Source organism: Austrofundulus limnaeus, unplaced genomic scaffold (assembly GCF_001266775.1).
Source record: "Austrofundulus limnaeus strain Quisiro unplaced genomic scaffold, Austrofundulus_limnaeus-1.0 Scaffold200, whole genome shotgun sequence".
NCBI classification, from domain to species: Eukaryota; Metazoa; Chordata; class Actinopteri; order Cyprinodontiformes; family Rivulidae; genus Austrofundulus; species Austrofundulus limnaeus.
In genome coordinates this window covers 370317-387964 of record NW_013952602.1, presented here as the reverse complement: position 1 = coordinate 387964, position 17648 = coordinate 370317, and the positions used below count along the sequence as shown (strand labels likewise).

General features: G+C 38.5%; 1 protein-coding gene and 1 long non-coding RNA gene across 3 annotated transcripts; one reads left to right on the top strand and one right to left on the bottom strand.

Annotated features, from left to right (window-relative positions):
* Positions 1–5614: 5614 nt before the first annotated feature.
* Positions 5615–11112, bottom strand: LOC106524767 (1-acylglycerol-3-phosphate O-acyltransferase ABHD5). 2 transcript variants are annotated; one of them, XM_014018723.1, is made up of 7 exons: positions 11009–11112; positions 10264–10346; positions 9683–10091; positions 9451–9602; positions 6362–6473; positions 6107–6287; positions 5615–5940 (listed from the first exon to the last, which is right to left on the bottom strand). In XM_014018723.1, the coding sequence occupies exons 1-7, from the start codon at positions 11050–11052 to the stop codon at positions 5839–5841; spliced, it is 1083 nt and encodes a 360-aa protein (XP_013874177.1). In that variant the 5' UTR covers positions 11053–11112; the 3' UTR covers positions 5615–5838. The 2 variants fall into 2 exon arrangements, with proteins under 2 accessions (XP_013874177.1, XP_013874178.1); XM_014018724.1 differs by lacking the exon at positions 10264–10346 and having other exon boundaries at positions 11009–11067.
* A 234-nt stretch (positions 11113–11346) lies between these two features.
* On the top strand, positions 11347–17437 carry LOC106524766 (uncharacterized). The gene is made up of 3 exons (XR_001311032.1): positions 11347–11443; positions 15272–15370; positions 16616–17437. It is a non-coding gene; the product is annotated as an uncharacterized LOC106524766 (long non-coding RNA).
* The last annotated feature ends 211 nt before the right edge of the window (positions 17438–17648 follow it).

Sequence of the window (17648 nt, the reverse complement as noted above, 5' to 3'; positions counted from 1 at the left end):
ATGGATCACTTGGGTTGTTACCGACATCTGGTGAAAATTTCATGTCATTAGCACCTCTAGTAATATATTTACTGAGGAAAATGGTGACGTGTTCAATACTTATTTTACTTGCTGTTCAATAGGTTGCCTTCAGGCCCAGGCCTCCCTTGAATAAGAGATCTGAGATCTCAACAGAATTTGCCTGGTTAACCAACAATAAAATAAATAAAAACACTGCAGACACATAACAACACTAAAAGGCTTTGAATTCCTTGAAGGAATGCAGGTCTAAGTTTTTCTTAGAAATGATAAATATACTAATTTGGTCAAACCTTGAAAAAAATAGCACAATCTTGTGGGATACTTTAGTATCTGGCATAGGCGTCGCAACAATAGTAAGTGAAGGGGACGTGTCCCCCCCACTTTTCAAAAGTATCCGTTTGGACCCCTCCACATTCGTCTCATCAGTTCACCCAGCCCTGTTTTTATTTGGTGACTTGATGAAAGAATCCATTTGATTGACAGGAGAAAACTCATCACACTAAAAGTCGCTCYGGGTTTTCCTGGTTACCTCCAGTCAGCACCGCAGCCTGCAGCAGGTACTAATGGGAACGAGCAGCCGGAGTCGGAGATGACCGGCGTCAGGCTGCCTCCATCGGGTTAGATGGGAGGAAGATGACAGTGAATTCCTGGAGCACAAATATTCAACCTAAAACTAACTTCTAGTTACTTCTAGAAGGCAGCGTGTGTGATTGGATCCCCCCACTGACACACAACATTAGGAGATGTTTTACAGAGAAACAGAAAGTAAGTTTAACTCTCCACAGGACAGATTTATCCTGTGTAAAGTTAATGCAGTTAGCTGCTGGCTACAGCTAGCTTACATATCACCACCAATTAATGTAATTTAAAGCATCTTCTAAACCAGTGTTTCCCAAAGTTGGGGTCGGGACCCAAAGTGGGGTCCCGAAACATCAAGGTGGGGTCCTGAAAAGATTKTCTGAATTAATTACATTTTGGCCTTAGTTGTTATAAATGAGTGATGTTAGTAAATTTAAAATGGATAAATGTAGTATAAAAATATTGTTACTATGCCCATGTTTTGTTGACCTGATGCAAATGTTTACCATCCAAAAATAGCGGGGCACAGGTCTCTGCTACTGTTATTTTGTGGGTCAAAAGCTGAAAAGTTTGGGAACCACTGGTCTAAAGTACAGCGTGATCAGCTGGTGATATTTTTATCAGCAAGAATAACATGATCACATCAGAAGATTATTAAGTGTTTTTTATTAAAGTATAAAACAATTGCATTGTAACATATTGTAAGAGTGGATTTTTTATTATCAGAATAGTTTAAGCATAAAACAAAGCTTGGTTCATGTCTAAAAACTTTAATATGATTATAACTGTTGACTCACAATCACTGATGAAACCAGACCAAATAGTCATCTGTTATTTATTCATCACATTTCATGAAATTTTCTGGCTTTTTAAAGCTGACTGACTTCAGCTGGCTGTCAAAAACCAAATTTTTAATCCATTTTCATGTGATGCAGGAGCTGATGAGAGTCAGGGTCAGCAGGTAGGGATAGAGCTCTGTGGCTCAGGTGAGTGATGATGATGATGAAGATGAAGGTGCTGCTGGGAAATTATGAATGAAATCTAAAATGTTTACTCAAGTCAGTATTTATTTTGAGTCCATTCTAAACAGTTGCGTGAAGTTTATTATATACATTACTGATTAAAAGGCATAATCTACAGCATGTTTAAACTGAATTTATTATATTTTGAATAGTATAAAAAATATGGGCTTATTAAAATGTTGTAAGTAGGATGTGGTAGAAACTGAGGTGGTACCAGGGTCGGAAGGATCCTGTAGGCCTAGTTTTGCTTTAATAATTACATGCAGATTGACAAAACTGACAAAGGTTTTTTGTTTTATTTTATTTTTTGTCACCATAACACAGTGTCGTTTTATGTTCTGAAAGCTGCATGATGTCCTGTTCCTTTTGGTTATGAGTAAACCTATCATTAAATCATAAAAAGTGAAATGCCTCTAAATTCACTGTTGGTGGTTATCAATATTGCACCTGTTCACTGGGTAAAGTGATTATTGGTTTTAAACATGCAGTTAATGGTCATTTGGCACAATGACGTGTTACAATTTAAAATAAATCAAGAATAAACAATATGAAAGTGAAAGGCACCCCTAAAGTCACTGGATATGTTAAACTGTGTCACATTAATTAACCTTATCTCAGCTGTAGCAGTGAGTTTTAAACAGGATGATAGAACTAGTTTAATGAAGAATCTGTCTCTGAAATAATAATTAAATCAAGTGTTTATTTATGTATGTTTAAGAACCTGGTAAAAAAAAACACCAGAATGCAGGAAATGGCATATCTATTTTGTTCAAAATTTTCTGGGGGAGGACCCCCCCAGACCCCCCACTTTTAAAATGGTTCTGACGCCCATGGTATCTGGTGTGATCTTTTAGCCCTTGGTGTATTTGTTGTGAATGACTCTCAGCTAAAACAAATTTGAGCGAAATATCTGTAAAACTCACCTATTTATAGTCTTTTCTGTGTGGCCTTGTGATCAGTCAGCTGTGGTGGCCATCTTGAATCAGACTGGCTCCAAAAGGTAAACAGTTATAGAAGTGCAGCGATTACTTTAGTGGAGTTTCAATAAAAACAACTCATGGTTCATGAAGACAATACAGATCAACAAACACACTGTTGCAGACAGTGATGTCAGGGAGTGAGAGACAGTGTGGTTACCATGATTAACATAATAAGCCACTGGCAGCAGCCTTTATTCTTCTTATTTTCTCCTACAGCAGGGTTATTCAACTAGCGGCCCATGGGCCACATCTGGTCTACGAGTGACTTCCATCATGCAAATTTTTTTCCTTTAACTGTACAGTTTTAATTTATGGTTCAATGCAACAAAATGAAGAAATTTAAGAAAAATGTAGCAATACTTGTTCTTTTACATAATGCAGTGCTTCCCCTACCCCCCACACCCATAATGCACGTCCCGAGCTGTTGGCTTTAAGCAGCTGTGGCCCCCTGAGCAATTTAATTGAAAAGCTCAATTCTACAGTTTCTGCACCAAAATGTTGAACATTTGTCATCTTAGATTAATACAAAATGAAGTCCCAAATTCCTGTTAGACTTCAGGGAAAATTCTTTATTTGTTGAACTTTAAATGCAGCTGCTTTGACACCCTTCAAAATTTATTCAGAAATGTTCTAGTTTTGTTTCGCAGACTGCACGTTATTTATTTTATATTGCATAAATATCAGACTGGCAGCTTCGTTTGGCCAAAAATAAATCTCTGTTCTGTAAATATCAGCAGTGACTCACAGGTAAACTATAATTGTTCAAATCAGACCTGAGTCTGGAGGTTTTGTATGTTTAACTTACAAGAATCTAATCTAACTTGAAGATCATCTAAGTGCTGCTGGGCTTAGCAGCAGTGTGTGTGTGTTTCATGTGCAGCTATTTCAGGACATCAGGCTTTCATTTCTCTCCAAGCCAGGAATGAAAGCTCCCGTCACACTGCTCACTTGTTTTCATAATAAAATGATTTCATGAGCATGTGACTGAGTGGGGGACAGAAACAGATGTTTAAAAATAAAACATCTATAATATTAACTGAGGCCCGGGTGCATTTATGAACATATACTCAACGCCAAGAGGCAAGCGGCCTGCCAGCGTCTTGGAGAAAACCATCTGTAATTACCGTGTCGAAACCGCAGAACCACTTCCTGCAGGTCGCTGATCCTAAAGATTCGGTCTCCCTGGCTACCCTGTTGCCAGGAGACCGCCGGGGCAGGATGGGCTGATGCTTCAGGACTGACAGAGATGGGCAGAGGTGCTGCACTGGAAAAGGCCGACACGTCAGGCAGATGAACTCCAGCTCAGTTCGCTGCATCACATCCTTCAGCTCCAGATATGTGAAGAGTTTATTCAGATTATGCATTTCCTGTTTTTCAGTTTAAACAGGAATAAAAGTTATTGCTAATATTTCGCTAAATAAACACACAACTGTGCAGAGTTTACATTCACTAATGTTTGACAGAACTGCTTTGTTACATGAAGCAGTGAGAAAAGTAGAAAAAAAATCAAACTCTGAAAGTTCGGAGTTAACGCTGAGAACAGAACAAGCAAAACACTAGTTAAAAGTAATGAAAGATCAGCTAAAATTTAGAGATAACAGAACCAACACGCTAGCTAAATATACCAAAACACTAGCTACGAGCTAAAAGTAGCACAAGACCAGTTTAAAGGAAAAGGAAGCAAAGTGCTAAATAAAGCTACATGTGGCAAAAGGCTAATAAATGAAGCAAATAAACTGCCTGCCGAATAAAACATGCTAAAAGTAAAAAAAGCTGAATGCTAAAAGTTGTAGAAGAGTAATCAAATGCTAAAATATCCAAAAGATGAGCTAAAAAGTAGCAAAAAAACATTAAATGTAGCAAAAAAAAAATAAACAAACTGCCTGCCAAATAAAAAAACATGCTAAAAGTAAAAAAAGGCTAAATGCTAAAAGTAGCAGAAGAGTAACCAAATGCTAAAACAGGCAAAAGACGAGCTAAAACCAGCAAAAAGCTTAATAAACACAACAAAAAACTACATAGATATAAATTAACAAAATGCTAACAATAGAAGAATGTCAGCTAAATACTAAATTTGGCTAAATGCTAGGTACAAGAAACAAAAGTCTAGCTTTGAGAGCTAAATGCTACAAGTAAAAATACAGTAAGTGCTAAAATAAGCAAAATATGAAACAGCTAAACGGTACCGAAAAGCTAAAGGTAGCATAAGACAAAAACAAACTTGCTGAAGCACATTTATAAGAGATCGATGTTTTAAAATGTATTTGAGTAAAATTTTTGTAAATAAAGTTAATGTTTTGTAAAATATAAAGGTTTTAAATAACAAAAATCTCCTAAATGAGCTGAACATTTTGATATATGAATAGCTAAAACAACACAAAGCATTCAGAAGCTGTCAGATTGAAAAAAAAAAAGTCTGGAAAAATTGAAAACCTAAGTGTGAATGTTGAATCAGCATTTTCACAATTACACACTTTTCTGTATGCGTGTGTTCTCACACATTTAAGGTCAAAATATCAAAAAGCCTAAGTTCTAATAGAACAAACTTCTTTTTTCCTCGAATCGTTTGTTTTATTTTGGCAGACTAGGTCTATTTAAATCGTGGTTTGGCTGCTTCAAACAGAAGGTCTATTTTTGGCCCAACACACATCTCTGACCCGATTCTGTCACCACAGCTGGGAGCTAACGGTGAGCCCGGTGTCGGACTGCTCCAGGAGCATCACTCTTCAGGTCTCAGGTGGGTCACTGAGCTCAATGTAAAGCTGTGTGTGTGTGTGTGTGTGTGTGGGGGGGGGGGGTCGTTACTCTTCTAATAAGCAACTGTAGCGCCATCTGCAGGCCTCTCACAGTCTCAGAGGGTTTCTGAGAATCTCAGCGGCCCTTTGCCCCGTTTACGTCTCCCCCATATCTCCCACATCGTGTTTACTCCTCCTGGATCAAACCAGCACATTCTCAGAAGAGTTACACAACAGCTTTCAAAGAAACAACAACAAAAAACATCAGCACAAAAGATTCTTTTGGCATCTCACGTTTATTTACAAAATGTACTTAAGTGGGAAACCTGTGGCAAAGTCTGGACCACCAGACGAGCCACCTCAGGGAGTGTGGGACGATGAGTCAAGTGCCCCCGAGTCTGATGGGTGTCTCAGACGAGTAAAGTGCAACAGTAAGTGGCTTATTTCTCTGGTTGTGTAATAGGTTTAGCTCGGTTAACCCTCGTGTCTTCCTGCGTCTCTTCACTGAGTCTTCCCTTCAGTCCAGGTGAGGATCCGAAGGACCGTCTGGTTGAAGTCCTCCGGCTGGTCTGCGAACACGTAGTGACCCGCTCCTCTGATCACCTGACGAACACACACACACATTTGATGTTTGGAGTTAGAAAATAAGAAGCTAAAACGTTGAGCAGTCAGCCTCTGCAAAAGTTCTCACTGGACCATATTTATCAGACACACTTAGTGAAAACATGATCAGGTTTACCAACGGATGACAATAAAAGATTTAACTCACAATAATTTCTACGTCCGGTCTGGTTCTCCGGACCGCGTACCCGGAGTTGCTGTCGATGCTGGATCGAGACCCGTAAATGAAGGAGATGGGAATGTCGGCCCGGACCTGGTGGATCCGCTCCAGCATGGGTCTCTTGGCCCAGCCGTAGGGAATGGTCATGTTCTTAAAGGCCGTCTCTCCGCTGAGACACAGAAGAACCGTTAACGGACCTGAATGTGGCGCTGCGACGGAACCAGCCTATAAAGGGCTCCTCACCTGGGAGTCTGAGCGTTCAGGTGGTAGATGTAGTCCGACACCGTGTTGTCGTCAAACACAGAGGAGTACTTCTGCTTGAAGTCGGACCGGATGGTCTGGACCAGCATGGGACCTGAAGCATCGTTATAAAAATTTAATTAATCCGTTTATAAAATTAACAAAGAGAAATGTTACAAAACGACTTGTTTTCTTCCAGATTTTTGTTGTAAAAAGGAGATATTTTCAAACCACATATGTTTACATTTAATCAAATTAAACATTTGAATTTCCACAAAATGAACAGGAAGACTTAAAATTAAACACACTTTTCTTAATGTTAAAGTTAAAGTAACATATCTTCTGGTAATTATCAAGTTTTAAAGTAAAATAATAATACAGCCTCTAAACCAGGGGTGCCCAAACATTTTCCTCGAGGGGGCCAAAACGAAAATCTATTCATGGCTGCGGGCCAAATGCAGTTATAGAATACATGAAATACAAATACTTTTTAAAGTAAAGTCCTTTATTTTTAACGATTAAGCTGTGCAATGGCCCTCTTTTGATTTAGTCTGTGCACTTGGAGAAAGTCTGCCATACGCTCAAGTAGCAAAAGCTCATGGGACATATCATAAATTGATAAAATATGAGTTTTTGTGGCCTTATAAAGTGTGAAAATCTACATGTGGGGTTAAATCTGATCTAAATATTTCTTGTTGTCGTTTCATGTTTAATCCTAATAAATCAAAGATATGTCAGCACCATGAATGAAAACTACCTTCACTAAAGCCCTTTTATATAGTCATTTGACCAATGGAAATACTGTGTTTCTACCAATAGGATAACTGGTTACAACCTTGTAACTTTGGCAACTGTTGGTGGGCCAAATCAAATGGCTTGGCGGGCCAAATTTGGCCCGCGGGCCCCACTTTGGGCTCCTCTACTCCAAACAACAACACCAGACTGCTTTTAATTTGCTTTTAAAAACTTCACTGAAAGGCTAAATCAGTGCATTAAAATCAAAGTTTTATTCTCTGGTTTGTTGTTGCATTTTAGCAGCAATAACTCAAAGTAGTTTTCTTCTGGGTGACATCATTTGTCTCTTCACATAGTTTTATTTTTATTTTTTTTCTAAACTCTATTTTCTGCCACATCTGAAGGTTTTAGAGGTCTAGACTTGGCACTACGGTTCTGTTCAGCCAAAGCAAGCCTTACCTGGCTAAGTTTATGACAGCACTGTTAGAAAACCATTCATTAGGAGCAGAGGCCTGTAAAATCAGAGACTGATCATTTGTTTTTTATGCAGTTTGTTTGAACTTTGCACAGTCTTTGAGTTGAACTCACTGGGACCTCTGTTTCTGAGAAGATTGCTAACCGTCCTAAATGTAGGGTTGTTGACATTTCGTCAGCAGCTGCTGCCATTTTCTTCCCAAACTGCTGTGACCAGATTTTGCAAGGCTGCTCGGTGCGTTTGCTTGTAATTTCCTCCTGCTTCGTTATTTCTACGAATTTCAACAAATCGGGCTGCCGTCAGGTAGTTAGCTACAGCCTCATCTTCGAGTTTTTAATTTTTGTTTATGCGTTTTGGAGAGACAATTTTTTGAAAAGAGGATCAAAGTAAATCACCCGAGTTTTTCTAGTGACTCCTTAAAGAGATAAGCTGCCATGAGGAACATTATTTTATCTGCCCTTGTTCCACATTTGATAATGATTTGAAACGTCAAAGTGTGTATTTTTTTTTATCTGGAGCAGCGCTTGTTGCAAAGTGTTTTGACGCTTGTCTTCGTCACTTGACACATTTAACACGCTGTGAGGAGCTTTGTTTCCAAAACAGATGTCCACATGGTTTTTAAATTGTTTTAATTTCCTTACTTTCTAAGACACATTCAGTTGATTTGATGCTACAGTTTGCCTTGTAATGTTATTGTATACCTTTTCTGCTACTTTTGAATTGGCTATTATTTAGTTTTATTAGTTTTTTAAGGATACAAGATGCTTCCTACAAAACCAGAATGGGAATCTTTTCCTAAAATTTCATGGCGATATCTTGAACACTGAGGAAGTTATGAGCAAAAACAGAAAACAGCAAGGTGAAATGGTCACAAAGGCCCCATTGGTTCTGCTGTGAAACTGCAGCAAGAAAACGAGCTGATTTCACCTAAACAAACATCAATAACTTCCCTCATACTAGAGATAATCACATGATTTTGGTGTTATTTTGTATGATTTGAAATGTTCTTTTGGAATCTGCTGTCGGATTTAATACTGATGAAGGATAAAAAAATTTATCCACATCCCTACTAAATGTTTTCCCTCTCACTGTAGAATCATGAACTGTTTGGGAAAGAACATTTTAACCCTTCTCTGAATAAACAGGAAAAATAAAAGCAAATCTATCCAAACTCTAATAAGGTACAAAATAAAACAAAACACCTGGATGAACTATTTATGTGAACGCTGATTCAGCATTATTTGTTTTGCTGTTTTTATTTTGCTGTACATTTTTTTTACATTCTAATGACTTCAGCACACTTTGTGCAGTTTTCACCGTTCATGTCAAAACACTGATCTCATTCAGGAGCTGTGACTTTTGGTTTTAGTAACTTTTATACTTTTAACTTCTTTTCCTCAATATTTACCTTAATAAATATCTTTCCGACAGAAAATATTATTATTTATTTAATCTTAACGTAGAGAAACATTGTTCTCTTTGCACCTGTTTTAGCAAACTTATTTTAATTTTGTTTTCTTATGCTACTTTTTCTTTTATCCATCATTTTGCTACTTACCTTTAGCTAACTTTTTACTTTTTGCTTTTAGTTAGTGTTTTGCTACTTTTAGCAAGTATTACTTCTTACTTTTTGCCATACATTTTAGACAGCTTTTAGCATGTCTATTGCTACTTTTAGCTTTTAGCTCAGCTGTTTCCACGTTTAGATAGCATTCTGCTCTTTTTAGCTTCAACTGAGTTTCAACTTCTTCAGCAACTTAGAGCAAAGTTCCTCAGCTCGCAGCGTTCTCTTGGCCTTCTTACAGAAATTTAAGTTTCCCAGTTACAAAACACATTTTAGTGTGTTGTTTGTTGTGATGTTTGTAAGCGTGCGTGTTCTGACCCAAAGGCCCGGCCAGCCTGAGACCAGCCAGAGGGTTGAAGGGACTCATGACGGCTCCGATGGCTCTGATCCACACGGGGATGGAGTGATGGTTGGGGTTCTCTGGGCGTTCTGGGAATCCCCACGGCTCCACCAACAGAAGATGTTTCACCCTGCAGACACACACACACATTAAACACACATAATAATAAACCGATACAACTTGTTTACATCCACACAATCCTAAAAGCACCTGTTTGGATATTTGAGCGTGTACGCCGCAGACAGATATCCTCCAAGGTTGTGTCCCAGCAGCACCATCTCCTGCAGGCCCACCTTCTCCCTCCACTCCTCCAGGGCCTCCACAAACTGCTCCTCGGCCCCCTCGGGGTCGGTGCTGAACAGTGGACGGCTGCTCCTGCCGAAGCCCAGCAAGTCCAGAGCGTAGACGGGTCCACAGCTGGACAGAGTGTCCAGATTCTGGGCCCAGAGGGCTAAGCCACCCCCAAAGCCGTGCAGCAGAACCAGAGGAGTTCTGGGCTGGGCAGGAGGTTGTGGGAGTAACGGAGAGGATGGGTGCAGCTGAGTGGAGAAAGCTACGGTCCACAGGTAGTTGTCGTTTGATATCCGGATGTGCTGCCTGGAGTAGGGCCGCCTCACAGCTGAACCAAAACAAGAATGAACAGAGTGGATAGAAAAAGAGGAAATTATAGAGGCATTATGTAACACTGAACGTCAGGAAAAAAATACTTTAAATGCAACATAAATGCTACCAACTATCGCTCCTGATAATGTATGCTCTTAAAAACAGATTATTGGCTTTTTCCCCCTTACTTTTCAGCATTTTTTCCTCTGCATCTTTGAGTTGAGACAGAGAAGTGGGGCACCAGGAGGGAAGCCAGTTTGATATCCAGGAACTGAAGTTCAGACAGCGAACACAGGCAGGAGCACAACATGCACAAACAAAACACACTGAACTTTGATCATGTGTCATTTGTTATCACTTCCGCTGGTATCTTTGGTCAGGAAGGAAACTTGACAACATCAGGCAAACAGTACAGTGGATCACAGAAACCTCAGAAACTGTCTTCTGCTTTGTTTAGGACTCCTGTACAGTGATGAAGGATCAACATAGTATTTAGTAGGTAAAAATAACTAAAATCTCTAATGCTCAATTTAGTATACACTTAATGACATGAACAACAGGGATATATTCACAAATAAACCATTTGGAGCATTAAAAACAAGCAGATTTCTCTACAAAAATGACAAATAAAGTGGTTTTATTAGAGCAGAGTTTAGCATTGAGTATGAAATACTACGCCGAATTACATGAGAGGTAGTACCAGATAAGATCTTGTATCTGAAGCAAGTTGTAAATGTTTCAGAAACCCAAGTACACGTTAGGTTACAAATTTAACCTCAGTTTTGACAAGAGTCAGCTGTCCCTCCTGGAGGACTCCTGAGAAGCTTGTTTAAAACAGCCAGTAACTTTCAGATTGAACACGGTAAAAAAAAATTAATATTAATAATAATAAAAAGACAAAAGCTCGGATTATAAACACTACATACGGTTTACCTTTGCTCATTGCGAGGTTGAATCTCCTCCGCCATCCTCCGCATGATGTGGGTCTGACAAATTTGGAGCTCGTGAGTCGACGCGAGAAAGTAAACCACTAGCCAAAAAAGTTCATGTGGTGCGTTCAAGTACATACCGTAAACCAACCTAACCTCACCAAACTTAATGTACTGATGTGGATTTATTGCATATTTTTTAACTTTGCTATCAAAATTTGTTTTATAATTGAATATGTTAGTTCTAATAACTAAATTTTTTAAATCAGTGTTTCTTTTAAAGCNGCACTCTATATAACAGCAATCGTTGATATTTGTCCAACTGTACCTGAATGCCGCAGTGTTAGCAAGTGCCTTCTCAAGTGCGCACTTTCCTTCCCCAGAAAAACAAGTTATTTTCCAAAAAAGAGAAGCTGCGTTTATCTGACTTTCGGTAGAGGTAACAGCATGTTTTTATTTTGGAAGTTGCGATTGTTTGCATGCTTTTATATGACTGTATCTTTATTTTTTATTTTTATCTTTGCTGTGCATCACTTTGGTTGCGTTGGGGTGTTTAGTGTTGTTTAAATAAAGTTTTGATTGATTGATTGAACATCTAAAGCAGAGATGCTTCTTCAAATGAAGAGGTGACGTCAGGCTGTTTGCCTGTGTTAGCAAAGCTAGCTGAGGGTGCAGGTAATATAGTATTATGTACATTAACAAAAATATATATTTCTCTTCGAAGTTTTCAGCATATTTGATCAATTTGTGTCTTCTTGTGCTTTTTCCACTCAGTTTTTTGCAAATTGTACAGTTTAGCTAGCATTTAGCTATAATCAGAATTTTTTTTTACCAGGCTAGCATTTTTGCTACCTATTGTTTTGCTTATTTTAGCCAGCATTTTGCTACTTTTAGTTAATTGAACCTAGCATTTAGATGATTTTACCTTTTTACTTGGTGTTTTGCTACTTTTAGCTAACACTTTCTACTTTCATATTGTTGCTACTTTCAGATTTAGCTATTATTTTACTGCTTGATATTCCGATAATATCTTGATATTAATGCTTTGCTGATTTTAATTAGCATTTTGCAAATTTTAGCTCCCATTTTGCTTTTTTAGTTTAAACTTTTTAGCTAGGTCACTGCTGCCTTTGGCTTGCTTTCTGCTACTTTAGCTCAGTTTTAACTTCTTTAGCAAATGTTAACAAAAATAATCGTTCACTCTGCCCTTTTGCAGAAAAGGCAGTTTCTCTGGTTGATATTAGATAAAATATTCTGGCAGAAACTTTCCAAACACAAGGCTTTTTGTGTTCAAAATGTGTTTTCATGTTTTTATGTGCAAAAAAAAAAAAAATTTGCTTTCCTCCAAGTAATATATAAAGCCTATATTAACTGACAGCTCACTTAAACCTTTTAGGCCTTCTCTTATCTTTTCCTCCATTTTTAATTTAAGATAAGGCACAGATTAAATGCAGAGTTAATTTAATTCACTATCCTCCAGCACTCGAGTATACAGTATGATTAAGATGCCATAGGAAATTCACCTTTCTGATCTTACCTCTCTCTTTATTTAACTTCTGCTTTTGCATGAATCTCATTAAGTCTTAAAAGGGAGGGTTTATCTTATAGATTTATAGACGTGTTATCCTTGAGAAGCTCAGGAGTATCCTTCAAGAAATAATTCTGTAGTCAGTGTGTGCTGACTTGACATTTAGGAGTAATTTGTGTCTTTTTGGAGACCTCAGGAAGTGGGTGACACCTAATACATCCAGCAGGGTGCTATGGGGTTGGATTTTGTTTATAATAATATATCGTTACACTACATACACATATCTGTGATAGGAGGAGAGACAAATGTCATATTTTGCAGGGAAACGCTGGACCCTGGAATTCATGCATCAGAAAGACGCTGTCATTTGGCAGAATGATTCGTCTTAAACACTGCAAGAGCTGCATGAATTAGTCCTGTCTGACAGGGCAGTGCTGAGTTTAACCTCTTAGTGTTCGTATTACAGGCTGGCTGCCCTCAGGCGGTTTTAACGCTGTGGCTGATGGGGGTTAATTATGTCATTAGAAACCAGTTTCATTACATTAGTTTGGGTAAAACTCCTCTATGTCCTGATCAGAACAATCCACACCCCCTCCAGTCTGCTTGTCCATCTTTCCCTGTCTGATCCACGAGGTGGCGCAGCTGTGCCCCAACCTCCTGCCAGTCTCTGTAGCTTCATGTGTCAAACACAGCTTTCTCCTCACACCGCCCACCTCTAGTGGCTCTCAGACTGTAGCTCCGCTGAGTGGTTCCTGAGTGCTTCATTTCCTTTTCTTCCACTTCTCGCCGTCCGATCGCCCTGCTGAGTGCTCAGATTTTCAGCAGACAGCGAGGCTTTTGGCCGAGCCCACGGACGGGCAGCGGCAGCGTGAGGCTCTGGCTGTCTGGAGACCAATAACTGAGTGAAGCTTTTAGTGTGGAGACAGCAGAAATCTGCAGCACAAAGCCAGCCTCCTGATTGTTTCTCACAACTAAAAGCTCATGCTAGCCAGGGGTCAGGCATATCATACAGGGATCAATATCAGTAACTCGTGCTCTGGCAGCAAATTAACTTTAAATAATCTGTTCAGTCCTATTAGTCCTGAGATGATCAGGAGGAGAGTTCACCAAACAATTACAATCTAGTTTAAATTATCAGATGTCTGGATTGTTTTGCCCCGGAGTGAAGCGTCAGCTCGGGTTGGATAAAGCCAGATACATTGGCTTTGTTTTTGTCTTCTTGTACTCCCATTTAGCTACTGTTCAGCTACTTTTAAATAGCCTTTCAACGGGGGGGATACAGGCCTCAGGTGTTTGGGAGAGGGTCTTAAATTTGTTTTCAAAACCGTTATTTTAATTTTGTGTTTTTGTAATGCCAAAAAAAGTGAAAATTTCTCATCATATACTGAATTAAACTCAATTAAACTTAATTAAACTTAAACTTTAAAATCCACAATAAACCTCATTTGTTAAAAACGGATTTGCTACAATGTTCAACTTCAAAATTAAATGTTGGAATGTAAGAAATGACATCACATGGTTGAACATGAGAGGGACACGTTTGAGGTGTGGAACATATATTTAGTTTGTTTAGACTCAGTTTTTCACAAAACTAAATCATCATGTCCCGTTTTAAACTACAGGTTGTCCTATTGTCATGTTGGCAGAGATTACATTTACTTAGAGGGAATCTAAAAAGTTTACACACCCCTGTTAAAAAGAAAAAACACGACCTTGGTCAGTCATTTCAACATTTTAACTTAATGTGACGTATCCTGTGCAATTCAATTAAAAAATCAAATGTGTCAGGGTGAGTATATTTATACACTGATATAAAGAAGATGCATTAAGGTGGGACAGTTTTGCACGTCAACATCCAAAATAATATGCAGTTTGAAGCATGTTTTGAAAGCGTGTCGCCTGAATCTTCCTGCTCTTTCCTTTAAGTCAGACCACAGGTCGACGTTCTTCAGGTCATCCACAGATTTAATATATGTTTAGTTTTAGTCAAGCCTGTTCCAAAACTCTAATTTATTCCTGGTGAAGTCATTGTTTTGTTGATTTGGATGTATGCTTGGTGGTCATTGCCAATTTGAAAAGTGAAATTCTTCATCAGCTTTGTGGCAGAAGACCGAAGGCATCGGGCCAAAATAAAGTGCTGTTTGGAACTTTTCTTGTATCCGTCCGCCTCGACTTAAACCTCTGTTCCAGCTGGAGAAAAGTGACCCCACAGCATGATTCTGCCACCGCCATGTTCCACTGTGGAGTTCTTTTATTGAAGCATAGCTTGTTTTTTTTAACCAAACATAGCTGTCGTGATCTGTGTTTTTGCTTTCATTTTCTAGTGTTTCTCTGTTCCCCTGTGTATCTCTTCCCTGCTGTCTTGCCTCCAGCCCCGCCCATGCTCACCTGTTTCCTCTTGTGTCTCACCAGGTGTTTCCCATTGTCCCTCATTAGTTCACCTTTATATTCTTTGTCCTGTCTTCAGTCTTTGTCAGATTATTGTTGAGTGTTCTGTGTCTAGTCTTCCTCATCCCTGTAGAGGGTTTTTGAGCTGCCTTGCCAGCCTTTTTCTGTTTTATTAAAGCTTTTTTCCTTTTGTGAACCTCGCCTGCACCCTGGGATTTTCCTGCTCCGATTTTTGACAATAGCTTTTGAAATTATTGCCAAAAAATTCTAGCAGAACATGTTTCAGTTTCTTATCTTTATATCAAATTTTGCAGGAATGTCCAGTTCTCAAAAATGTTTCTTTCGTTCCAGAAACTCTCCACTTCTTGATGATTATCCTTTTTTATGGGATACTTAACGTTGAGGACAAATTGTGGTAACTTTCTCCAAACAGGATGTGTCACGTTAAAGGTACATTTACTGCATCATTTTTTTTTACATCAAAAACCATCTGTACAACTTTATATCCACTGTTCATTTAGTTTAGTTTAGTTTAGTTTAGTTTATTCATTCATTTTATAAAAAACAACATAAAATCTATATACAATAAAAATGCAAATCATAAATGAAAGGTAGCAGAAGAAGAAAAAACATATCTGTCCCTTTTCTTGAAAAAATACATTTAAACAAAAAAAAATCAAGTCTTATTTACAGCTTAGGCGGTGGATAATATTTACTTTGCTTATGGCTGTTGTCTGGAACGTCTTTATTTTATTCAAATTCAGCAGAATGCATGTCTCAACTTTATCTGTAAGTTTTAAAAACATACAACCTCAATACCGACAAACCTGCAAATAATTTGCCGGACTAGATTCTGCACCCTCAGCATTACAATTTTCAAATCTCATAAACCCATATATTCACAATTTAACACAGTAAGCATGTCTAAAACAAGAAATTGTACAATTTTCGGAAAAAAAATGTAATAATTTTAAATTTTATGGCAGCAGCACCTCTCAAACAATTTGAGTCAGGGGTAACAAAAGTGTTTTAAAGGTAGTTAGTATGAATGAGAAACAGCTGGAGGAATATTTTACTACAAATCAGGTTAATTGACAACAGGTTAGTAAGAGGAAAGGATTTACAAAGAGCATTTTATAGAGCTTGATGGACCGAGGTTCACCAGTTTGCTAAAACAGTGGATCTGGTTCAGAATAATTTTCATCCGAACATTGAGACTTTGAATATCCCATCATCTACAGTTCCTAATATCAATAAGAGATTTCAAGACTGAAAGTTAATATAATATATTAGTTGGTCAGAGAAGTGAGGTTTTGAAATTCTCTTTAAATACCACATTATTGATCGAGGAGTTAAACCACCCAGCCTGTTATCATCAAACAGTTCAAAAGCCTGCCTCTCTGATGGTACGGAGGTGCATACGTGCCTCTGGCGTGAGCAGCTCAACAGGCCTGGAAAGGGGCCATCAGTGCAGAACAATACTGGTTTTAAACCAGCTTAGGTTTCCATCGAGATGATGCCTTTTTCAGAGAAGGTCTTGCATATTTCAGCAATGCTAACCTGCTCACTGCAGACCAGGTGAAAACGTTTGACGCATCATAAAACTAAAAAAATCCAACAACCTTGTTGAACAGGGAGAATCATCAGACAAGAATGAGCTGTTCTCCTCCAGCTGGTCTCCTTTGTTGTTTACAGATTTAGAAGAAGAGGAGACGTTTCACAGAGGAAGACATGGACCTGGAACAACTTTGTTAAAATGTGTTGCTGACACCAATTCACTTGTTTTTTTAAAAGGGTACATTTTTTTTAAACATTTGAGAAGTTTACTGCATTGTGAATAGAATGAGACTTATCAATGAATTAGTTTTTTTTTAAAGATTTGTGATTTTACAAATGAAACGCTTGCTTGACATAATTTTCTTATGGGTTAGTTTTAAAAAGCCTTTTTTTTTTTAGCCAGTGGGCAGTCACGATAAGAGTAGGCATGATAATATGTAAATTCCTCCACAGGAAAGAACTTGATGTTCTGTACAATTAGGTGGAAATATATGTGCATATATTGGCATCTGCATCAGCGGCTGGATGAACTGAGCAGGAAAACAGTGGCATATCGAGGATCAGCTCACAAAAAATCTAATTTTACACATTCTAATTTCTGACATGTTTAACCTCAGCTAACAAGTTTTTTTTTTAGTTCATGTGAACAGTTGTTAACACCCACCATGATGCTCCTAGACAGGTGTGTTCATCACAACATAAAGGTTTTAGGAATAATTAGAGTTTGTAGAAGTAGCCCACATTTTGTGTTGATGGTATCATATTGTGAAAAGCAGAGGGAAGTGGGGCCTGGTGGTATTTTCTACGCGCGCGCGTGTGTGTGTGTGTGTACTTGTTTTGCCTACAGAGTGAGGATCATGCTAGGTTTTTAATTAACAAAGTGAGGATGTTTTTTCCGGTCCTCACTTTGTTTGCAGCTCTACTGTACGTTACTAGTTAGGTTTAGAGGTATGGTGTGAATTAGGTTCTGGTTCAGGTTAGTGTTAACTGTAGACCAGTAATGGTTAATTTTAGGGAAAATGTCTGGGTCAGGCATAAATGCAGTTACAAAAATGAATGGAAGTCAATACAAAGTCCTCAGTTTGATGCCAATACAAGGATGTGTGTGCGTGTGTGTAGGTGTGCCCTTGTTTTTTGTACTTGGTGGGGATGATTTATCAGGAAAATGCAG